This window comes from Pholcus phalangioides, unplaced genomic scaffold (genome assembly GCF_987345545.1).
Source record: "Pholcus phalangioides strain wild (caught in Gottingen) unplaced genomic scaffold, Ppha-v1.0 ptg000011l_1, whole genome shotgun sequence".
NCBI lineage: Eukaryota > Metazoa > Arthropoda > Arachnida > Araneae > Pholcidae > Pholcus > Pholcus phalangioides.
The window spans coordinates 16,934,055-16,959,297 of record NW_028301604.1 but is presented as its reverse complement, the minus strand read 5'-3'; the positions used below and the strand labels follow the sequence as shown (position 1 = coordinate 16,959,297).

Below are 25,243 nucleotides of genomic sequence, written 5' to 3'. Positions count from 1 at the left end.
CAGACTCGCTAGTTAATGACAATAAAAAATGACAACAAAATGACAATAAAAAGATCAGATTTTAAATGGTACACCTTGATCCATAGGTTGAACAATCTAATTTGTGTCAAATGGTAAACATTCTTGATGCACTCCAGCTAAACAATGTTAAAATGGGCATTAAATTATCAAAGAAAAAAAACTTAAAATTTACGAATTAATATTTTGGTATTTTTCTATACTGACAATTCATATTTGAAAAGACTCGCTCGTCATTCAAGCACTTTTTTGGATTCATTCATCACAGATAGGCTTTTTGTGAAATTAGATCAGAGTTTTGCTGATTTCCTATCAACAATGCTAATTTTTTTTGTCAAACTGAGTTTCCAACATCACAAGTTAATTATTTCTGTGAAAACAAATTAAATTTTAATATAGGTTTTAGCATACAAAGGGTGTCGTTTTCAAGTGCTCGTTTTTTCTCAAAAGCATATAATAAAACATGGATGGAGATACGGGGGGGGGGGGCCCCAGCGTCAAAGGTGGAGTCGACTGATCTAATGTATATATGTATATACAAATTCACATCATCATCATCTTGCCCCCCCCCAGCAATAATGACCGTGCCCCCCCCCCCCAGACTTCCAAGTCTATCTCCGCCTATGTAATAAAACCTGGGTACATCTTCAGGACTGATTCCACATTTCTGTTCACGTTGCTCAGCAGACAGAATGTTAGTAGCATGGCAGTTCGAACTGAAGTCAAGATTGAAAAACCAGCATCCATAGTGTGTTGAAGTTATTTCAGAAATTCATTGCAACCCACTCTCTAACCCATATATGATAAACCTATGGCCAACGGACCAAATGTGGCTCTGGTGGTTGTCTGATGTGGCCTGCCCCCCAAACCTAATTTTCTAAAAATTAACTAAGCTGCACATTTACAGATTGCTTAAGTCAACCAATGCCACAATTCCAGAGCATTTAAGCGGCCTGTGGCACATTTTCATATCACTCAAGTAGGCCTTCACAGATCACTTGAGTGACATGTGGCACCCAGTGCAGTTTTACATCACTAGTGAAAGGTTTTTCTCATTTTTGGTAACTATAGAGTAAGATGCCATTAAGAATATTTCATATTTTCTTAAAAGGTGGTTGATGACGTAAAAATCATGCAAACCCCCTCCCTCCTTGTCATCAAAAGTCAGAAAATCGGAACCCCCTCCCCACACACACACACACACACACACACACACATAGATGCTGACATAATACTTGAATGATGACCCCTAAGCAAGCTGTGATGAGCATAAGAGGATATAGATTCTCTCTCTCTTCAAATAGGGGGTGGAGAATCACTGATGGTGTGTATTTTGTATGGCATTTTATCTTCAGTTTTTTAGAACAGTTTACTGTTTTTTATGTTGAATTGATCTATAAATAAATTAAATTCAATTTTAAATAAAAACATTCATGGTTGATATTTTATTCTGAACCAAGTTTTTTATCTGAAACAAATTTATGTTTTTTGAATTTTGGTTTGTTTTTTTTTAATAATTTCAGGAAACTGTTCTTTTACTACATGGAGCTTCTATGAGACTTTTAGAAGCAGCAGAGACAATGGAAATAACAAAAGAAGATATATATGGAAACATGCGAGAATTTATGTATAGTGATATTGATCAGTTTCTCAGACCTGGTATGAAATTGTAAAATTTTACATTTTTTTAAGATGTGTCTGGTGTTATGTCAGAAATTGCAGTCTTATTAGTTTTAAGAATATTGATAAGTGCAAACTAGTTTAGGCATGAATACAAGCAGATCTCCGCGTTAAAATGTCTCACAGCAGTAGGGAACTGTGAGCCGGCTCATTGTCATGATGGAGCACCCATGACTTGGCCTTCCAAAGGTCTGATCGTTTGTGTCTCACTGAATCATACAGATGTTTAAGGACTCACGGGTCCCTCCTGGTGTCAGATTACCTGCTAAAATATCACATTTCCCCCAATAGTTCCACAACCATCTTATTGCCCTGATCTCGCCTTATGTGACTTTTTCCTTTTTCCTCAGATAAAGAATTTGCTTAGGAGGAAACAATTTTCAGGTTACAAAGAAGTGCAGCGAGCAGCAACAAAGGCACTGGAGGGTGTGACAAAAAAAGGCTTGCAATCTGCATTTGCATCTTTGTATGAACAACGGCAAAAATGCATAATTGTGCACTGGGTTTTCTTTTTATTTTTAACTACTTTTTTGCTGAAATATGCATCCAAAGTTAACTCTTCATGCACAAACAATGTTAATTGTATGACAAAGAAAAACAAAGTTGACAATGAAAGTCTGAATTTTTTCGCAACTTCACTTTTTGTTTCGTTATTATTTTTTTAGTGCTAAACTTTTCTTTTTTCTTTCCATAGCAAGAAAATAGTCTTAAAAAAATCAGAGACTAGTGTGTGTGTGTGTGTGTGTATATATATATATATATCGTGTATTTTTTGCATGAAACAAAAGTCTCAAGGTCTGATAGCTGAAAACAACTTATAACAGAGAAAATGATTGACCTGTTTGCCCTGTGTCCAGTTTTGGAAGATTCCAAGGGTGGGGGGGGGAAGAATTTTTAAGTGAAAAATGTCAGAACCAGAGGTCATGCACCACCTGCCCAACCACACCTACAAATAAAATTTTGTGCTTTTCTGCCTCCTATATAGATAACAAGAAGATAAGATATAGCATGTGGTCCTTATTTGTTGGGAGGTACTGACATGCCTGTTTATAAACACCAATGAATAAGGGGGAAAGAGATTAAAAAAATGTCACTCTTTCTGGCCATTTTGTGTATGATTTCTAAAGAAAGAAGAAAAGAAAGCATGCTTTTTGAAAATTTTCATTGTAGCGAATATGTTCTGATTTCCATTCATAAATAATCCGCTACAAGCGAATATTTTTTGTATCTTCATTAGCTGCTAACAATCACTTGCGAATTTCTTGTAATAGCAAGATTCTCGTTATAAGACTTTTACCGTGAAAGATATGTTGATAGTTAACTGATGTGATACTGAGTTAAGAGAATTTTTCATTTTTTTTATAAAAGAAAAAGTATAATTGCAGAAAGTTCTAGATTTTTTAAATTCTACAAGTCAGATATGATTTCAAAATACTAAATTAAGCTTTCCTCATTTCAACTTTCCATACCTTTATATTAGGTGTCAATGTTAACAACTTACTCAGCACTTCAGAGAAGCAGCGAATAATTCTCAATGAAATCATGAACCTCCATTTTTCAATCCGAAAAGAGCTTGTTGGCTATTCTCACATAAAATTGTATCCAGGGCAGTCGATTGGTAAGAATCATTTTAATTGAAAGTTTCTCACTAAATAACTATATTAGAATTGCTCTAGAGTAGGGGTCTTTAACACATAATAAATAACACCTAATAAATAATTACAGAATCATTTGAAGTGATTTCAGATTGCAATTAATCAGTTTTCAGATTTGTTGAAAAAATTATTTCAGAAGAAATCAAAATTGATAATTAATAAAATAAATTTTAGAATAAATGAAAGTCTTCTCAATTATTTTTGTCCCTGTTTGACTCGGAGCCCTTCTAATGTCACTAAAATTATATTAGAAGTCCTTTGTAAATCTAGATTCTTCTTGCAATTATAAATACTTCAGTATGAGTTAGTGACCCACAGGCATCCTGGGCAATTTCAATTTGGCCTGCGATGTCTGAAATATTGAAGACCCTTGCTCTAGAGCAGTGATGCGCAACAGTGGGTCAATGAACTAGGGGAGTTGCAAGAGATTGTCCAAAATAAAAACTTCCAAATAAGAAATTCATTTTTATTTAAAAATATATCAAAAATAAAGAATGCCTTTATTCAGCTGAGCTAATTACCATGTACCGATGTAATTTTTTTTATCAAATTCTACTTGTACAATAATAAATATATCGGCTTCATCATGCCAGAATCACGAATTGCAATGTCCTTGCAAAAAAAAGCATGGGAAATGACGTTTGAATGTTTTTTCTACCCATGTTACTCTGTAGAAGTTATTTTCCTAAAATGTTTTGTAACGTGTGTTTCCATAGGGATATGCATTCGTGTTTCAGGCACAACTTAGATAGCAAAACAATGTATCCAAACAGCTGATTAAAAAAACCGCAAAATTTGTACATTCGTGCTTCTGGCATGCGGCGGACGATATCAAGTTAGTACTTTTACAGGGTGACTTATTAGGAATCGCCCAATTTCAAAATTAAATGTTTCTTAAAAAGTAAAAGCACAGAATAGAATGGTAAGTAATATGTGAATATACGGGGGAAATGTGTTTACGTTTTATGAAAAATTTTTGTTAATGGTCTTTATAGTTAATTTAGGTTAATTTTTTTGTTAATGGTGTAGAACATTTTGCAATCAAATGATTCTTTCTTAATCACCCTAATTACGGAAATCAAGAACCATGCACCTCGCTACACTTCCATCAATGATACTAAGTACATCAAAAAACAAAGTAAATATTTATATGGTATTTAAAAAATTGAATATCTTTGGAAGTCAGTATCGCTTAATTAAAATCTAAACAAGCGTTCCAAAAACTGCTTTCAGGACAGCACATTTACTGGCAAAAAATTGGAATATCCCAGAAAACTGGGACGTAGGGGTCGCCGATGAATTTTTTGGTCAAAAGGAAGTCTCGCTTCAAAAAGTTTGCACAGCACTGCTCTAGAGTCTCTATACAGGCTTTCCCAAATTGTTTGCACAGTGGATATCTCTGCAACTGTTGACTTTAGAAACATACTTTCAATTACAAAAAGTTTTCAAATGAATGCAGTTACTCAAAATGTCTTAAATTTCCCAAGTGGTTGTACACATAAAAATAAGAAAAATTAACTTTCAATGTAGACCCTGTGTGCTAAAACTTCCAATTAGGAAAATGCAAATGCGGCTCAGTCATTTACAAAAAATATCATATTTTAAATCCAATATTAACAGAGATATTTGACTTTGATGTTTTCAGCATTTATCTACAATGAGTGAGGGCATGGTTCATAAATTGCAAATCGTAAACTAAATTCAAAGTGGCAAAAAATTCTATAATTGTCAAAACATGTAATTGTTATTTATTGGGAATTAAAAAAAAGTGGTAGAGTTCATTCTATTTGTATACAGTCCCTAAAAATTGCAACTTTTGAGCCAATGAAAACTTGCCAACAGAGTGATAAGTTGCCAAAACAACTTGATCTTTTATATTTAGTATCTCAATAAAATTTATCAAAAAAATTCATATTTTTAAATTCAATATTTAATATTGCCTTTAAAAACATGAAATTTTTTGCAAATGACTTTTCGGAGCAGGATCTATATTTCAATTATTGGAAGTTTTAGCACACAGGAACTATATAAAAAGTTGATTTCTTCATTTTTTATATACAAGTATTTGACTTCTCAAAAAATTTTGAGATTTTAAGTAACTGCAGGTCATGTGAAACTTTTTTAAATTCAAAGTATGTTTCTAAAGTCAACTGTGGCAGAGATACTTACACAGGTACTTATAAAGCATCCTGATATATCTCTTGCTATTGCTCACAGATTATACCAAATTCTCAAATATCCAAGGTAGAACACACTTAGAGACACATTTTTTATTTTTTTTTTTTTTCACCAAAATATTGAGGCAAAGCAGAGTTCAGACATTATATTAAATTAAATGGTCTTTATAGGTTATATTGGATGGAAAATCACATGACATGAATAGAAAAACATCCAAAAACATTTGGTACTCATCGTACTGGTCATTGTAATGGAATGGGGGGGTTGCTTTATTGCACAGTCATTGTGTACACAGTATAAAATAAAAATGATTGAAAAACTGTTCATCTCAGACCTTTTTTTTTTTATAATATTGATAAAACTTATCTTTAAATTTTGAACCATACCTGGAACAAATTAAATGATTTTCCATATAAACCTATGGAAAATTGTGTTTTGGATAATAAATGTGATTTCAGAATGAATTATCATTGTTAGCTGAGGTATCGCATTATTTCATTCAAGTGCACAAATTTTTAAACCAAATATGAGCATATAAATTTTTATGGTCTTTTACAATTTAAAGAATAGAATTGTGGAAATTACTGAAAAATATTTTATAAAAATTTCTAACGCCTTGTATTACAGTTCAGGTTTGTAAGGACAATGGAATAATTAAGCAAGTGTTTCCTTTACATGAACCAAAAATCTTGGCTGAAATAGAAAAGCAATGGTATACATTTCCTATATTACCACAACCTTTAGGTGAGTTTCCTTTGTTTATAATTATGCTTATTTACATCATTGTAAAGTGTCATGCTATTTCAACATGAAACTATTATTTTAAATGGATTTTTACAAAGTTTAAGACCTTAAAAAAATGTGCACTTACACGTGCAATGGTTTTAAAAATATTAAAGTATGTAAAAGTTCAAGCAAAAATTATTCAACCCTATGACTACCAACTGGACATATGTCTCATTAGTTAAAATTACCATTAGAACAAATATTGACCAGAAACTCATTATAACAAATCCCATTCATTGAATGACCAGTCATGAATCAGTTCATCTTTAATAAATTTAAAATGATAAATTTGGTTTGCCCTCATACCTACAATATTTATTTGCAGATCTATATTCATGGCGACTCCAGTCACATAACTGCCACAAATATCAAGGGTCAATTGAGGCTGTAATGTGCTATCTCCTTAGTGTATTATTAACTTTTCTTGTATATATCGAATGTGAAGCATAATTTCTCTTAAATGGCTTAACTGGGATTAAGGTTTGGCTGTTAAAGCTATAATGTAATTGAAGGGACAAAATAAACTGTACACATTATGTTGCCAATGTGAGCTTAATAACAGTGGAACCCTCTTTACATGACGTTCAAGCGGCCATGTCAAAACATTGTATAAATGGGAGAATATAACAACTGAGAGAGAGAAACTTCTTTATAGAAAATATCACAATAATTCAATGGCAGCAAACTAGCAATTTAATTTTTGGTATGTAAAAATCGCATTTGAAAAACCACAAAATTGAATTTTTTAAAATCATGTTTTAAATTACTAAAAAAACTATGATTCGCATAGCATCACTATTGCTTAAATCTTAAGTAGTCTCTTATGTTATTCTTTTCAAGATTTTAGAAGCAAAACAACTTTTTCAAAACATAAAAGTTTTCTGGAAGAAAAACCACACATATATAATGTACATGTTTTCTATTAGTAGACCTGCATGCTCCCAAGTGTTTTCAATGCACTTTCTCCAGGAATAATGCTGTGGACAAAATAAATTCTAAAAGCATAAATGATCGTATTTCAAACAATTGAAATACTTTTCTTTAGGACTATAGTCTGTTTCAAGTTAACTTTGCAGTGAGGAGAAAGGTACAGAGTGTAGTCCTTCGCCGCAAAATATAGTTCCCATACATCGGAGGTTTCTGATAATCATTTATATAGAATATTTCAATTTTTTTTTTTTTTTTATTTTGAAAAAGATACTGAAAAAATACCGTTTTGAACCAATGTATATTCGTTTAAAATTTTTAAATTAGAAAAAATATTGGTTACCATTATCAAAAATCCATGGCGAGCTCAAGAACATTTAGGCGCGATTTCCAAGAAATTTTCCCCGCCAATATCACTGTCATGCTTTTTTTTTTTGGTTGCACAATTTTATATATATATACAGGGTGATTATAAAAAAAACTATCCCTACATATGGGCCCCTAACAATCATACCATTCACAGAAACTGAATGAAATTTTGGCATAAGGTATTTTGAGGTATGCACTCAAGAATGATATGGAAAACAACAGTGTCACTCTAACAGTTACGGTTACAGTGAGAAAATTTCGAAAATATCAAATGGCAACACCAAGTTTTTTGTATTGGAATGTGATCTCCATTGTGAAAAACCCTAAATAGCTTTCGAACGGCAACTGTAGCATGAAAATCACCGACGGTAGATAGGCTAAAAGTGAGGACAACCAATAAGGACAGAGAAGCAGCATAAAATAAAGCATTTTATTGTGTTTCACAAATTTTCCACATGACCTTGTGGAGGACTAATCAGGCTGGGATCTCAGCCGAAGAAACGGTGTGACGAATGAAACAAACATTAATGCTCTGGTGCACGGCAAAGTCCTTTTTACTTTTTCCTTGCCTAGCTCCGGGGATTTTCGTGCTACAGGTGCCATTCTAATGCTATTTAGTGTTTTTCAGTATGGAGATCGCATTCCAATACAAAAAACTTGGTGTTGCCATTTGATATTTTCGAAATTTTCTCACTGTAACCGTAACTGTTAGAGTGACACTGTTGTTTTCCATATCATTCTTGAGTGCATACCTCAAAATACCTTATGCCAAAATTTCATTCAGTTTCTGTGAATGGTATGATAGTTAGGGGCCCATATGTCGGGATAGTTTTTCTATAATCACCTCGTGTGCGTGCACGTGCCCGCGAATATTCAATCACATTTTTTTTTTCTTCCCGAAAATAGCCTCCAACGAAAATTCAGATATTCACTCATAGATTACAGGAAGTGGCCCTCTTTCACGACAGCGCTGATACCATTGTGAGAGACTCAGTTTATGGGTGTAGGTTACGGTTCCAGGCACCCCCCCTTTTTTTTTAAATTATCTATTTCTTGCCGTGTTCGTAGGATAGGGGTGGTTTCTGAATTCCAATAGCGGAGGGTGTTGACATAAGTAATGCCTCTTTTTCACCAACGCCATATTCTCCCCCACAGCAGAGGCTGTTCCTCCAGATGCCCCTTCAGTGTCTCTCCAGATAAATATAAATAAGCAAGAGAGAGAGACCCACAATAGTATAGGCTTGCAGTGTATTTTTTCCTTCTGTGACAGTTGTATCTTCCTTTTCACCAAAGATAGACACACTAAAACGTTCTCCATTCTTTTTGGCAATAATGAATAAAGCCTGTTATTGAAAAGAAGAGGAATTTTGGATTGCAGATGGCATGATGGAACACATGTTGGAGCAACAACAATTAATAAGTAATAGAGAATCCGATAGTTCTACAACTTCAAGTGAGGATTCCATAGAATGGGAATCCGTAAAAAATGACTAAAACTGTAGTGATAACCAAGTGGCATCGACGTATATGCGTTCGGGTGGGTGAGCAACGGAAATTTTGGCAAGAAAAGTGAGTAAAGGAATTCTAAATTTTTCCTTATCATTTTTATTATTATTAATTGGGGCTATTCCCAAATTCAAACGTGAAAACCGGGTTTATAGGAGTTACTAAGATACTTTTCAATAAAAAATAATAATTTCAAAAACCGCACTTTAATTTCTGAAAGTATCGACGATGGTTTTTTTTTTCATTAGCTAATTTTTTGTTACTAACTGATTGCAATTTTTTCTACAAGCATTACGTTACACGTAAAAATATTTTTTTCTGCGAGATTGGCAAGAACCAGCCATACCTTACCGAGGCCGTGCATCAATACATAGGTTAAGAGGCTTTCGTTGTCATAGCAACGAGTGATGCGGTTCACTCGTAGCTTCCTCTTCACTGCAAAGTTACCCTGAAACGGACTATAGACATATTTGTAGAGTTCTCAGAAACCAAAAATAAATCATGTGTCTATTCTAAAATGGTCATAGCCAGTTCAATGTATTTGTTAATAATTAGTATATGGTTTTGCAGTGACAATTCAAATGGAAAATCTATTCCAGCTACACATTTTCATGATTTATAAAAATTACAGGGATTTGGTGGATTGAATGAATCGGGACTGAAGCCAAATGTGTGATGGATAAATAGGGTTCCATTGTATGTACGTGTTATGTATTGAATCAGTTCGTACTTCATGGTGAAGTATTGCATTACAAGAATATTATTTAAAGAATAGGGGAATAATATACGGTGAAAATATCCGGTCCCTTGGGTATCATTATATAAGCGTTTCACTGTATATTATAAATTACATTTTTAAACTAGCAGATTGTTTTATTGAGGAAATACAGTGGTACCACAGCTAACAAAGATGATTCGTTCTGAAATTATGTTTATTAGCCAAAACACTATTTCTAATTGGTTTCTATGCAAAATTATTTAATTTGTTCTGGATACCACTTAAAAGATAGGTTTGAAGATAGGTTTTATAAAGCATTAAGAACATTATAAAAAGAGACATAAACTAACCAAATGCTAGGATAAACAGCTTCATAATCGAATGAAGTAGAATTTAAAGGAGGGTAAAAAAACTGAAGATCTTTTTTTTTATTATTATTTAACAGTATTTACACATTTTTACTTGGAAATTATACAGCGTAGTCTTCTTCCATACCTTCAAAGTCTATTCAAGGTAAGCTTGTCAGACACTGCATCTTCATTAGAAGCTGGCCTCTGTCTCTTTGCTGGATAAGAATTTAAAAATATATTAATTGAACTCCCTTTTATTTGAAATGTTTTAGATTTATGCTCTTGTCTCCAACCAAGGTACATTTCATTGAGCATTTCTGGACACTGCTCATTTCATTTAGCATTGTCTAGCAGAAATAGACTCTGGCATGGTTTTTTTTTCTCTAAAATACATTTTCACTGTGGGTCTGAACATCTCCACATACTGCAGCAGTGCCTCTAAGCTAAGATCTTTGGTGGGGCTGTGATCAGATTTTTAACGAGACCCACTGTAGTAAATTTGCCACGTGAAAAACAAAAAAAAGAGAAAAAACATCCTAGCTGGAGCCCTGTTAGCCCCACCCTTGTGAGGGCCATGACCTAATTTGTGAACAAGCTTCTTGTTACAAACAGACAAGATTATCTCCTGGAATGAATAGACTGATCAGTTTGATGCTGAAAACCTTGCCACATACAATTAAAACTCAAGTCTGGAATTTTAAAAAAAAATAATAATTTTCTACATTTTTCTCTAGTATACTTATTCATTTCACATGAAATGGCTCAGCTTCCTGAAAGAGAAATATAGGTTCTCCAGTTTGGCATAAATTCATAAGTCATGAATGACATTAATTTTGAAGAACTTGTACAAAAATTTGTCATGTGTGTTTGCACACATTAACAAAATCAAATCTGTATTCGAGCCTATAAAATCGTGACCAAAAATCTTCATTAGCCGAGGCAGAAAAAATCTTCATTAACCAAAAAATTTGTAAGCTGAAGTGTTCCTTAGCCAAGGTATCACTCTACTTGCATTATGAATTATACATACTGTACTACATGTGTATTATGTAAATAATATATAAATATCTGCTAGTTACTTTATATACATACCGTAATATAATATGATCACATGTTTACAACATTTAAGAAAAGGTCCAATCAAAGAATGGCTGCTTAAGGGAAATTCTACTACGTATAATTCCTTTATAAATCGTTGCTTGCATCACTGTGTTACTTAGAATTTCTATGATTGCAAAAATTCATTTTCCCAGTAGTGCAAAAATGTTTGTGTAGCTGTGTTTGAAATTTATCTTAATCAGGTGAGTGAAAAATGACTAATATTGAACCAACCATCAAAAAATCATATTTTTCCCCACATTTACATTTTTTTTTTAATTTTATCTAAAAACAGTTGCTGCTTTATATGTTTGACATTTTTAAAGTTCATTTCTCAAGTTTTTGAGCTGGCAAAACATTTTTTTATAAAGCATTCTTATTAACAGTTTCAGTAACAAAAATTAGGCTGGAAAAAATTGTGTCAGTTTAATCTATTAAAACATTATAGTACAAACTAAAAATATTATACATGCAGACTACTGTCTCATGATCAAATTTTCATTATGCATTAAGTTTTTTTGGTGATGCTAATTGCTATTCACACACAGATTTAAATGCATGCTGAAACTATACTTACTTTAATAAAACTTTAACACTACAGCATAAGGAAAAAATTGTATTAGTTGTTCTCATCATATGGCTGTATAACTTCCTGATTCACGTGAATTTTTTTGCAGGGGAAATTCGTAATTATTTTGGTGAAGCAGTTGCTTTTTACTTTGCCTTTCTGGGGTTCTACACTTTTGCTCTCATTCCACCTGCTGTCATTGGTCTGCTCCAAACTGTGATAACCCTTAATATGACATACTTATACATATGTTTTTCCTTTTTTAAAATGATCTGGCTAACATTGTTCCTCCAATGTTGGAAGAGGAAAGGTAATGAACTTGCTTTCTGTTGGGGAACGCTCAAGACAGTATCATTACCTCAACTCCATCACACATTTCGAGGAAAAACTTTGGAAATGGACCCTATCACTAAAAGATATGTGCCTGTATATCCCAGCTATAAAAGGCATTTGAAGGTTTGTTGACAATTTTTATAGTTTAACATAATATATTAATTATATGTACAGTAGAATGTGGATAATTCAAGCTGTTATGAACTCCCCTTGAGTTTTCTATCTAATTTAATGTTAAAATTTCTTGTTTAATTCGAACTTTTTTGAATGTTTTGGATAATTCAAAGATGGAGGAAAAAATCATGATTTTTGTATGTGCAAATTGAGTTTAAAAATTTTTACAAGAAGTCAGAGTTTGCTTCTCTCAACCAAGTTGTCAAAAAATTAATCTTTAAAGACAAAAGTTTTGAAATTTCTGTTTTTTTTTTCATCTTTTCTTTGATAAATTAACACCCATTTTAACTTTATTCAGCAGGAGTGCATTGAGAATCTGTACCATTTAATACCAGTTATGATATTCAACCTATGGATCAAGGTGTACCATTCAAAATCTGAAAAAGAATTATTAAGAGTATGGAAATTATCCAAAAAACTACAAATTGTAATACATTAATGAAGGTATATTTTCTTAGTAACATTAGAATGATGGAATTTAGAAAATAAATTTTCACTGTTCTGCTGATTCCAGAACAGTGAAATGATGTGGAAGCTAAGATCAATTATTATAATTATAAATTATTAAAATTTGGGAAACAGTTCCATAACTGATGATAAAATTTTAATAATTGACAATCATTATGCTATTTGAATGTTGATGATTAAGTTACAATTTGTAGTAAGTTTACAAATCCATGTTAGGTTAATTGGATAATTCAAATTTTCGATATTCAAACTTATTTTCACTTATTGTCTTTGGACTTTCATTTAACCAAGTTTTACTGTATTATACTGTTAGATTAAATTCTATATGTTTCATATTTTTTGTTTTATTCTCAGTCTTTCTTGGTTCACAAATTATAGTATACATTAAAATTATGTGTGCATATGTATATTATTCATAGTTATAATTTGGTTATATGCCCATCATGGAAGTAGAAAGCAGTATTTGAGGAATTAATATGAAGCAAAACACAAGAGTGTTTTGCAGTGTTTTCAACAGAAAGTGAAAATCACCTACTAAGGGTGGATCAAATGAAAAATGGAAAAGTTGTCAGTCCTGTTATATTTTGGAGGGGGGTCGGCGCATCCCGACCCAGCTATAAAAAATACACTAGAAATTATATATATACATGTGCATTGAGTATATGTTCTTTGCCCCCTCCCCCATAGGCGGAGATAGACTTGGAAGTCTGAGGGGCATGATGATGATGATGTCAATTCATCTATACATATATGCATTAGATCAGTCAACTTCACCTTTGATGCTGGGGATGGAAATGCCCCCCCCCCGCCCCCGTATCTCCGCCCATGCCACCAGAAAAAGTTAAAATGACAGGCCTGACAGTTTTTATAATTTGGTTTATTTTTGTATGGGTGTGGCAAAACTTGGTGTACAGGTAGAGTGGAAGGCAACCCCAACTGCAGAATGGACTTGCCCTAGGAGGTAGTCACACGAAATCATGTGATATGTGCTTGCAATCAGTACCACTACCGGTCCGATATACTAACAATATAGTGTGTTACTGGGGATGGGACCAAGACCACCTCCGATTATCGAAAATCCGAATTATCTGAAAACAATTTAAAAGCGCTTTAAATGTGGATTTACTTTAAAAAAAGACAAGCAAAAGCAGTACTAGCATACAGTACTTACTATATTTTTATTCTTGAATAGATATAAATGCCATATAATGTGTTTTTTTTCAAAAAACCAAGAATGTGAAAAGGGGGGTGCGAAGATGAGAGAGTGAGAAGATTTGGGGATGGGATTGATGATGAATGATGCTGGAACACTGATAGCTTTGAATGAATGACTTTAGGAGAACACAAGATCTTTTTGAAAATGAAACTGAGGATTCTATTAGCTTTTTTGACCACCACTGAACAATGTTCAAAAACCTAAGCAACTCATCAGAGAATTCCCAAATTGGTGACCCTAGTTGCAACTGGGATAGTGACACCATTCTAAGAAAAATGTGGGTTGTTCAAATCAAAATGAGCAACCATGCACTTCTACCGCCATTAGCTTCATGTTATCTGTGAATTTGCAAGCAATCCCATTGATACCCTGATCAAGTTTATCGATAAAAAGTGAAAAAAAGTATGAGGTAAAGGACACTTACTTGAAGAACTTCACTTGTGACGCCTGCCCAACCAGAGAATTTCCCGTTCACTATAGCCTGTTGTGATCTATCTCTTAACCATGATCACATCAAATTCAGCAAGTTGCCCCCAATCTCGTGTAAAAACGCTTCAAGAGTTTACCATGTTGGACCTGATCGAATGCCTTCTGGAAAATCAAGATAAACAACATCTATATTTTTTCCCTTACTCAAAACCTTAGTCACGTGAGCATAGAAGCTAAGTTCGTTAGTTACACATGACTTTCCCTTCCTGAACCCATGCTGATTATCCGACAATACATTATTCTCGTCTATCCACTTCATCAATTGCCTTTTGATAATGATTTCCAAATTTTTTTAGAGGGAGCTTGTCAAACTCACTGGACGATAATTGGACGCAGCTTTACTACCCTTTTTAAATATTGGAACCACATTAGCAAGCTTCCAATTCTTTGGGACGATACCCTCAGTAACACTACTCCTCTAAATCTGTGCAACTGGCCGCAACAATTCATTAGCACACATTCCCTGGGATAGATATCATCTGGTCCTAGTGCTTTTCTTGCACATACATTTTTTAAAAGATTTATGACCTCTATAACTCTTCCACTTAAATATCTTTGAGTATTTTATTACCCCATGCAACACCCATACATTGAATATAATTTTCTCTATTAAAAACTGATGCGTAAAAGTCATTGAAAGCACTACACCTGCCTAAAAATTGCTCTCTACCCTAGACCCTCCTATTGGGAGGGCACCAACTGTCATGTTACATCCATTATTGATGTACCTGAAAAATGATTTTGAGTCAGAGTCAATATTACCTGCCAACCTAGATTCAGCTTCCTTTTTGCTATCCCTTTCTTCAATGCCCTTATTTTATCAGTAAATGATGACAGGTCATCTTGTCTACTTTTATACTCTCTGAATGCTGTTTTTTCAAGATAAAGATTACACACATTATACTCATGAACCAGAAGGGGTGCAATGTACACACTCTTTTTCCCAACAAAGGGTATGACATCGTGCAAAACAGCTTCATATTAAATTTTTCGATCGACTTACCATCCCAACTGATTCCAACCGGACTTTGAAAACTGCTAACCTTTCCCTCAAAACATCAAAGTTGGTTCTCCAAAAACAAGGAACCATTCTTTTGTGTTATCAACCTTACCCAAAGAAAAGTTGCAGAGAAAACTAATCACACGTTGATCACTAGAAGAACACTTTTCCCACACCGAAACATGTTCAGCAAGATTCTCGAAACTAGTGAGAACTAAATCCAAAATAGCAGTACCCCTAGTGGCTTCTGATACATGCTGATATAAAAAATTATTGATCACCAACTTAAGAAATTCTCTCTCATATTGATCTTTAGCTGAAAGGTTTTCTCCCAATCGATACCCGGGTAATTGAAATCCCCTAATATGACAACCCTCTTATGCCTACACATGTAGGAAATTTCATCATGAAGTTTGACGATGTAGTTTGGATCCCTATTCTGTGGATTATTACAAATCCCTACAATAAGTTTATGAGGCCTTCTCTTTTCAAGCTCAACTCATAATTTCAATATCACTTCTTTGTTACTCTCTAGCCTTCAAACATGATTTCATATATATCAAGACTCCACCGCCTTACCTGTCAGATGTATTTCTTAAAGTATATCCTGTGATGTGCAAGAATGATTCATCCCCATTATTTGCCCAAGATTCTGTAATGGCCATAAGGTCCAGGCCCTGCACAGCTCTATCGTAGTTTCTAAAAAATCTTATTACCCAAGCTCCTATCATTTATTAGAACACATTTTAATTTGCCCCGTGATTTAGTGTCAGTCAGGAACCATTCAAGTCAGGTGGGTAATTCCCCATCAATACTGTTATTATTATCATCAACAAAGAGATGCATTTATTGTTTTGCCATGCCCCCCCCCCATTACAATCTTATTTTTAGACCACTCATTTCCTTAAATTCGCCTCCATGTGCAAAAGCCCTCTTGATGCCTCTCTCTCCCCCCCCCCCGCACACTCTTGTTACTAGCCTATATCTTTAAGTCACTTTTTTTGGCCACACATTCTTGCATGACTCCCACATCCTGGAGCAGGGCCCCAGATTAGCATTTTAGTTTTAGGCAAGCCCCCAAGCCAGACTTCCCACAAACCCTTCTATAATGAATTTATAGCATGGAAAAAAATACAAAAAAAAATTATGGTAATTGTCCTGGACTCCAGTGCTAAGGAGCCCTAGTTGTTGTCCTCCCCCCCCCCCCCCCCTTCGTGAGGACCATGCATACTTGCTTTCTGTTTTGGGCTCTCGCATGGCTCCCACTAGAGTGGGGCTGACAGGGCTTCAGCCCTAAGATATGGGACAATTGCCATAATTTTTTTTCATGCTATAAATTCACTATAGAAGGGCCTGTGAAAAGTCTTTCTTGGGGACTGGCCAAAGATCCCAGCCTAGTGGCACTGCTCCAGGATGTGGGAGCCATGGGCACTCACATGCCTACACACACTGTAGATCACTCTTTTGGTTCTTCACTAATCTGGTCCTTTGCTCTTCAGATCACTCTTTTGGCCATTCATGTGCTTCTAACTCTAGGCGACTCTTTTGGTCACTCACTAACCTGGACCTTTTGATCATTCCCATGCTTACAAATACAATGCCACAACAGGCAAAATGCCCAATGAGGTGGCTGAGACACTCACTTACACTCTCTTTGTCACTCTTTTGTTCACTCCCATGCTTCAAACTCTCTAGGTCATGTGTTACATCATTTAATGACCGAGTCCCTGACTCTCTAGGCAGAGATGGATTTAAGGTTTTACTGCCTGTGGTCTATATAAGTTTTTCCTCCCTTCTCCCATCTTACTAATTTTCTTGACCGCTCATTCCTCAAATTTGCTGAACTGGCTATAGCCTGTTAAGCCTGTTGTAAATACGCCTCTGAACTAACCCCCATTCCTATGTACGTGGTCAGGGATTAAAAAACTCGACCTAAGCCTCTTGTAATCCTCCCTGCCCCCTCGTCTATTTTGGTTAATCTTATCTCAACGAAGCCACCTGTCGGTGAGTGCAGAAAGCTCCAAGAACGTGATCCCAAGCGAGGAACAAATTTCCTTCAGGGCTAAGTTAATGTGGTGGATCTTTTTCCTGTACCTCTCCTACTGCCCCTTAGCAGTGATGGAATCACTGTCGCAACTGAACCCCCCCCCCCCCCCCCCACCAAGCAGATAATAGCAAGTCCCAGTACTTCGACAGACTCACTAATATCCTCTTCTTCCTGATTTGTCCCCACCCACGTGATTACCTGCCCAGGGAGCTTTTGTCTACGAAGAACGTTTCAAATGTTGCCAATCTTTCCACCCCGAGAAGATAACAGCGCTCTGAAACCCCAAAAGTCCCTACACACCCTGTTCCCCAGTTCTCTAACCATAGAATCCCTGATAATTGAACCCCTATCACTATCCCCCTACCTCATCCTTGATCACCCATTCACCTTCTAAACTGTTGTTGTTCATGGAGATTGCTTCTTTGATATAACAGGTGGCTCTGTTATACCCGGGCCTTCTAAAATCCTAACTCTTTCCTATAACACTTTATGTAAGCAATTAGGGGACAATGCCATTGTCCATCATTATGAAAGAAACTGTCAAACTTGCTACATTTTCTCAACGACTCCCTGAAAATTAAAATTGTCTAGTATATTCGAGAGTGTCTAATATCTTATTACACCAGTTTCCCATTATAGGGCTGGGGCTGCCTAGTCCTTTTCAAACTGAAATTACTGTACAAGTCGCATACTATATAGTATTCCTAAAAGAAAATAAAGTGGTGGATTCTTATAGGGAAAAAAAGAAAAGGGTCTCACAAAGAGAAGGAAATTTGAAAATTTTCAGTGCCTCAGATTATCCGGAAACTCGAACTTTCAGGGCTCAGAGTTTAGAGTCTCTACTGTATGTATTTTGTACAGCAATAATATGATTTATAACTAGAGCCTGGATTATATGCATTAAAAAAGTGGTAAAATATGCTCTAAAAATATGCAAATATGCACTTAAAAATGCAAAAATATGCACTTAAAATGCAAATAGTGCACTCAAAATGCCAAATATGCACTTAAAAATGCAAAAATATGCACTTAAAATGCAAATAGTGCACTCAAAATGCCAAATATGCACTTAAAATGCAAATAGTGCACTCAAAATGCCAAATATGCACTTAAAATGCAAATAGTGCACTCAAAATGCCAAATATGCACTTAAAATCCCAAAATATGCATTAAACACCCCAGAATATGCAATAGAAATTTTGAAAAAGTCCAAAATTCCGAAATATCTACAAAAAATGAGAAAATATGCATAAAAAAAATTACCATGGAAAAAAAACCGATGTGTTTTTAATGTGCATATGTATTTCATTTACAAAAAAAAAAAATATCCCCTCATATATATACTGCATATGCAAATAACTTCTACATATTTTTAATTCGGGCATTTTTTTAATTTTCAGTTTGTTGTAGCTGCTCAATAATGAAAATGCCAGTATCAAAAAAATTTCGACACTATTTCTAAAAAAAATTTAACACTTTGACATATCTCTAGAAATAGCCTTACAATAAAATGATTAATATTCGTAAAATACTTTATAAGTATATTTTAATTCACTAAATTTCACCTGCGGGAAAAAAAATTGATGTTATGAAAATATTATGAATAATATTTATTTGAAAAATTGTAAAAAAAAATTGAGTGAGCTCTCTTAAATAAACCTTCAAAAATATGCACTTATACTGAAAATTCTTTGATTTTATGCATTTATATGCATTAATGCTAAAAAAGGCCAAAATATGCAAATGCATATGCACATAATCCGGACTCTATTTATAACCAATGCTCTAAACTGTTACTTTACTGTATCAAGGAAGAGTTGTGAGAATTTCTGTTAAGATTGGGATAGGAAGGCTTACTAGAACATAAGCGGATACAGTCTCTTCGAATGGGCGGTGGATTTTTGACCTCCACTGAATAAGCTAGTAATACAAATTTTTTGGGGAATGGGGGAATGGTCACACCCTTCCCCTGTATCGGCCTATGCACTAGAAGAGAGATCATTTGCTTTTTTATCTTGGTGGTGATCAGGAACTGTTCTGTACATTTTTCAAGTGTAAACGAATAAAATATTTTAGCGATAAAAAATCAACCGCCTTCTATGGCCGCATACTTTGCAGGATTCATGGTCCGGCCCTGGTGGTGGAGGATAGGACATTATCATCTTTCAATCTCTACTATAGTTCATGGTACAGTACTAAATGGGATTCTCATGCATCAACCTTTCAGCAAAGTACAACGTACGGAGTACTTTGAATGTGGTATGGAAGAAATTATGTATGCCGCGCTACTACTTTCATATATATTCACATAATATATTTCATATATATATTATGTTGTATATTGAATATATACACAAAATATATTTCATATATTATGTGTGTGTACCTAGTTGCGACTCCTGCAATGCATTTGCAAGTGGAAAAAAATTTCTACGCAATATGCTAGCATGGTTGTCCTTAGACAATGTGTTATGGTCTGTTTGGTTTTTGTCTTTTGAGTAACTTTTTTTTATATTCTATAATGTTAAATGAATTATTTTTAATTTTCACTAAAAATTCTCATTTTCAAAGTTTTTGTAATATATTTTAGAGCAGGGGTTGCAAACTCAAAGGCAGCTAGGACCATTCACCTCGATGTATATCAGACACAAGTCGTATTTAATATTGGTCTGTGCATGCAAAGGGCATATTCTGTGAATCAGAACATAAACTGGAGAAGGAAGGTCTGTGTATGTAATGTAGGCCTTTTTGTTGCTAAGCCTTTATGTAAACATTTTTTATATTATAAATTCATAACCATTTTTATATGGTTTATAAAACCTCTTTTATATTCAAAATTATAAGAGGTTTAGAAGTTTGTGAGCTGTAAATGAAGCTTTATGAGGCAGTTTGTGCCCCTTGTTCTAGAGGATTTTTCATTATTGTTAAAATAAATCACATCAAAAGTAACATCTGGAAAGATAAGTATTGTAAATTTGCTTTTTATCTTTGAATAGGTGTATTGTGTGTCCATACCACTGGTTGCATTATGTGTGCTTTTTGCCATTATTGTGATGCTAATTTACTTTAGAATAGAGCACTATGTTATTGAAATTTATCATGATAGTAATGATCTGTTTGGCTGGACCTTAATGCAAATACCTGGAGTGATTTATGCAGTTTTGGTGTCGCTTATGAGTAAATTATTTGCAAGTTTGGCAAATATACTAACTGAATGGGGTGAGTTTAAGTCTCTTTACAATGATGTTAACATTCAGAAACATATTAAAAATATATATATTTGACATTTTATTTTCTCCAAGTAAGTTCACTAATCAAAATTTAGGCAAAAAGTTGTTATTCATCAAAAATTTTAAAACAATGTTTATTGGTTGATAAATGCAGCAATATTTAAAGCTAGTAATTGTATGTTCAACCTGATATATTTTTATAGATGGGAAGAAGACACATTGGGCAACTTCTTCTTCAAAAGAGTTTATCCTTCTTCAAATAGAATCGCTACTCATTTTTGTCTGAGTACATATAAATATTTTTTGACAGTACCGTCTTGACGCATGGCCTACTCTTTTGAGCCATTGTAAAATTATTTTGCAAAAATTTCCATGTAAAATGTTCAAAAAACAATAATATATATATGTATGTATGTGTGTGTACAACTTATCAAACTTTTATGGGCAGTGTGCTTATAGGTCTATATCTGAAATATAGTTGGCGCTCGTTTTTACGAACTCATACAGACTTGATAATTAGTTTGTAAAATTAAAAGTTCGGAAATGGAAGAGATGATGAAAAAATTTGGAGAAATTAAAAAAACGAGTTGGTTACTCACCTTTATTAATAATTAAATATATATATGTGTTTGCTTCATCACAGTATTTTAGTAAGTATAAAATTCTATAAAATTTTAGTGTAGGATAACATTTCACGTGAATCTTGCTTCCCTGAAATATTTTAGGGAAAGTGAAACGCCACTAGATCCTTTTGCCTCAGAAATGATTTTTTGCTGATCTTTGACTGGAGTACTCAATTATATTATGTATGAAATGTGTGAGTGTACTTTTTGGAATCCCACACATTTTAATAATTTTTGTGTTCATAGAGTTCACACATTGATTTCTTTCTATTTTCTTTACTCATCTGTTGTCAAACAATTTTTTCCATTTTGTTGCCATTGCAAACAACAGTTAGCCAAAGTAGAGTTCGCTTGATTTTCGACTCAGAAATGACCTTATTAATAAGCTAATGTATTGTACCATTTCTCCAACCACCAGTTTATCTAATCGTAATGTACAAAGAGTTAATTTATGCATTGTCAATGCATCTTCATTTCATAGTCACCCTGCAAACAATCTAACCCTCCTTACTGGCACTTGTTTGCAAAGCACCTGCATGTTGGTCAGAGTTTAAGCTGGATATAAAAAAAAAAAAAAAAAAAAAAGGGGGCGCGGTAGCCCGGTCGATAAGATGCTCGTCTAAAGTACCAAAAGGATGTTTAGAGGTGTCGCGAGTTCGATACCCGGTTCATCCTTGTCAGAAAACTTTCCTGACACAGGGGTACAACAAAAAACGACGACTTGACCGCAGCAAAAAATTGCTACCGCAGGGAGTCCCCCATCGAGGGGTTAGCGCGCCAACCTCTCGATGAGTATAAAAACAAGCCTGCCGTTCGGAATCGGCAATAAATTGTAGGTCCCGGTCTAATTAGCCCTCGTGTGCAGAAAATGACCGTGGTGCGACAAAAATGATCAAATGATCAAACTGGATAAAAAAATTCCTTTCGCAAAAAAGCGAAAATGGGGGGGGGGGGGAGCTTTAGCAAGATGCTACAATGCTAATGTAATGAATGATGGTTGGATGTCTACTCGTTTCATACCTCCTGTACGCATTTTTGCGAAAGTGGCTACTACTTCTTTTGCATTCTACGATTTTCTTTCGCATTTTGCGAAAAATGTGACTGTAGCTTAAACCCTGATGTTAGTGCTGACAAATTGACAAACTCTTTACCCTCTTATTTTTTTTCCTCTCAAAACACATAAAGTGAAACTTCAATTTGTACATTCTAAGTTGAAATGAACTCGGGGCAGCTGGAAGAACATAATAACAGAAAAAAAATAGTGAAAAGAAAACAAGTTTGTAAAATAGAGTTAATAGAAATAAGGGAGTTTGTAAGAGAACCAGTTCATAGAAAAGTGTGTTCAGAAGTTGGAGTTTCATAAAAGGGAGCTTTGACTGTAGATACAGAAAAGTATATTACCACACATTCATATTTTTAGAATATTTTTTACTTGTTGATATGTTTTGCTAGAAGAATCTCATCAATTTGCCATTACAACATGATTCTCAGATCAATAAAAATTTATCAGGTATATATAATACTGATATTCCTTTTAATATCGTAGGAAATATACATATGATATTGTGTCATGATGTATTTTCAAGGTAATTTTTCATTATCTTTTTCAGAAAACTGTGATTTCAACCGTGGTTAATTTTTTCCCTTATTTTTTTAGAAAATCACAAAACAAAAACATCCTATGAAAACCACAGAGTTATGAAAAGGATACTTGTATGTAACTGACAAAACAATTATTTAATTCTTATAAAATATTTTCTGCATTTAATATTGTATATAGTGTGTGTGTGTGTGTGTTCAGTTGTAAAATTATTCATTGATTGCTATATTAAATCAGTTGAACTAATCAAAGACAACATTAAATCAGGGAAATTAATTGAATAAAGCATAATTAACTCTAAAAAATCACTCAACCCTGATTTTTTTTTTTTTTTTTTTTTTTTTTTATAATACATATATCTATCTTTCAAGCTTTCTTGTTGTGCAGTAACAAGTATCTCCTTTTGGAAAAAAGAATCTTACTATGCTCTTAGTTTTTGTAAATAATAATTTGTTATATTGCATATTGAAGATGTATATCTGTATAAATGTGTTCCTCTATTTCAGTTTGAATTTGCAAATAACTTTTTTCCACTGGGTTACATTGCATTTTACCTCCATGATATTAATATGTTGAAATGGGTAAGTTCTATTTAGAAATAATATAAGTTTTTTTTTTTTTTTCAATTTCACAACTTATCATATACAGGGTGATTCCATAAATCCCCTTGCCGCATCTTCTTGGTGAATCGTGGGCATACTTCCATTTAAGAAAAATATCCAAATGACATGTAGAATGCAGATATGTCATTTATGTTGCACGGAGTTGTATAGGTATTAAAATATAAAAATTAACTTTTTATACTGACACCCTGTGCTCAAAAACTTCAGTAAAAAAGCAGAGCCGCCCTTAGGGGTGTGTGACAGGTGCGGCCGCACCAGTCCCTGCACTTCTGGTAATAAAAAAAAATAGAAAAACAATATTGAAATTTTTGTGAAAATTTCAATAATAACAAAGTTTTTGCTGCATTTTGACAAAGAAAAAGTACGAAATAATCTAAATAATGTAATGAATAAGCAAAAATTATTCCTGACATATACGCTAATTATATACAGTAATGATAAAACAAAAAAAGAATCATTATTTGTGCATTTAATATGGATGCAGGAAGCTGTTGGAAAGGATACACTAAACATTCCCCGCTCCAATATCTATCTATGGGAATATATATATATATATATATTTATGTGTGTGTATTATATTTTTCAAGATTCCATCAATAAAGGGTGTTGGAGTGTCTCGCTAGTGCAGGTGGAGACAGCTACTGAGACTGTGACTTGTATGAACATTTTTTAACACACACACGTTGCTTATATATAAGCTGACATAAACAAATATAACAAGTACAACATACACTAACTGTCATGTTGTCCATCAAATATTTTCAACACATTCCTCATATTGAAGGTCCTTCCAGGGAGAAACTAAGAGAAGAAAAATTGCATACCTATAAGTGGGGAGGTTTATTTACTCTTAAGGTGGTTGACATCTGGGCTGAATGACAATTTTTTTTATTGTTCCAACTGCCATCTTTTGCAAAATGCAACACTGTGCTATGGTAAAGTTTCTGCCTGTTTTTGAGGCGTATGGCATTTTACCCGCGTGTATAGAGTAATATTTCAGTCTAACATATACTTGCAAAGTTTCTTTCTGATTTTACATTTCTGTTCTGTGAGAGTGTGACATTGTAAGATTCAAGTTTTCAACTTAAGGCATTCTTTGTAGCTATAATGTTCTCAAGAGAGTGTGACAAATTTCAGAAATATGAATCTGGTAGTGAAAAGGCTAAAAAAATTATAAGCGAAAACAATATCTTAACTCACAACGTGGTGTTCTTGAGAAATTTCTGGAGCCCCCAATTCAGCCTTCTGGTAAAAAGAAAAGATAAGCTGATGATATTTCACAAAAAATAGTGCCTCGACCTGGAATTTCAGCAGCCAACATTGTGACTGATAGTACGCATATTTGTTTGGGTGTAGAATCCTCAGACGTCAATGATAGTACTTCATTTCATATTTCTAATGCAATTGAAGAATCTGAAAATCTTCCTGAGTGCCAGAAATTTTTTTTTTTTTACCTCTATTGTATATCCTGGACAGTGGCCAGATAATTTGAGTCATTTAGATAGAGAAAACATAATCAAGAAGGGCTTATTTAAGTTGCCAATTTCGAGTTTCCTTCAAACCAAGATGTCAGACATTTCTCTACAC

General features: G+C 34.0%; 1 protein-coding gene across 3 annotated transcripts in view; it reads left to right on the top strand.

Moving 5' to 3' along the window:
- Axs (Abnormal X segregation) overlaps positions 1-25,243 on the top strand; it is a 54,057-nt gene that overhangs the window by 5,598 nt on the left and 23,216 nt on the right. For all 3 annotated transcript variants that reach the window (XR_016193535.1, XM_089239167.1, XM_089239166.1), the window contains exons 3-9: positions 1,542-1,677; positions 3,179-3,316; positions 6,159-6,275; positions 11,963-12,309; positions 20,577-20,799; positions 23,091-23,146; positions 23,540-23,614. Coding sequence is in view for 2 of the 3 variants with exons in the window: in XM_089239167.1 (XP_089095293.1) it covers positions 1,542-1,677; positions 3,179-3,316; positions 6,159-6,275; positions 11,963-12,309; positions 20,577-20,799; positions 23,091-23,146; positions 23,540-23,614 (1,092 nt within the window). In the remaining variant the exon portion in view is untranslated. The remainder of the gene's footprint in view (positions 1-1,541; positions 1,678-3,178; positions 3,317-6,158; positions 6,276-11,962; positions 12,310-20,576; positions 20,800-23,090; positions 23,147-23,539; positions 23,615-25,243) is intronic.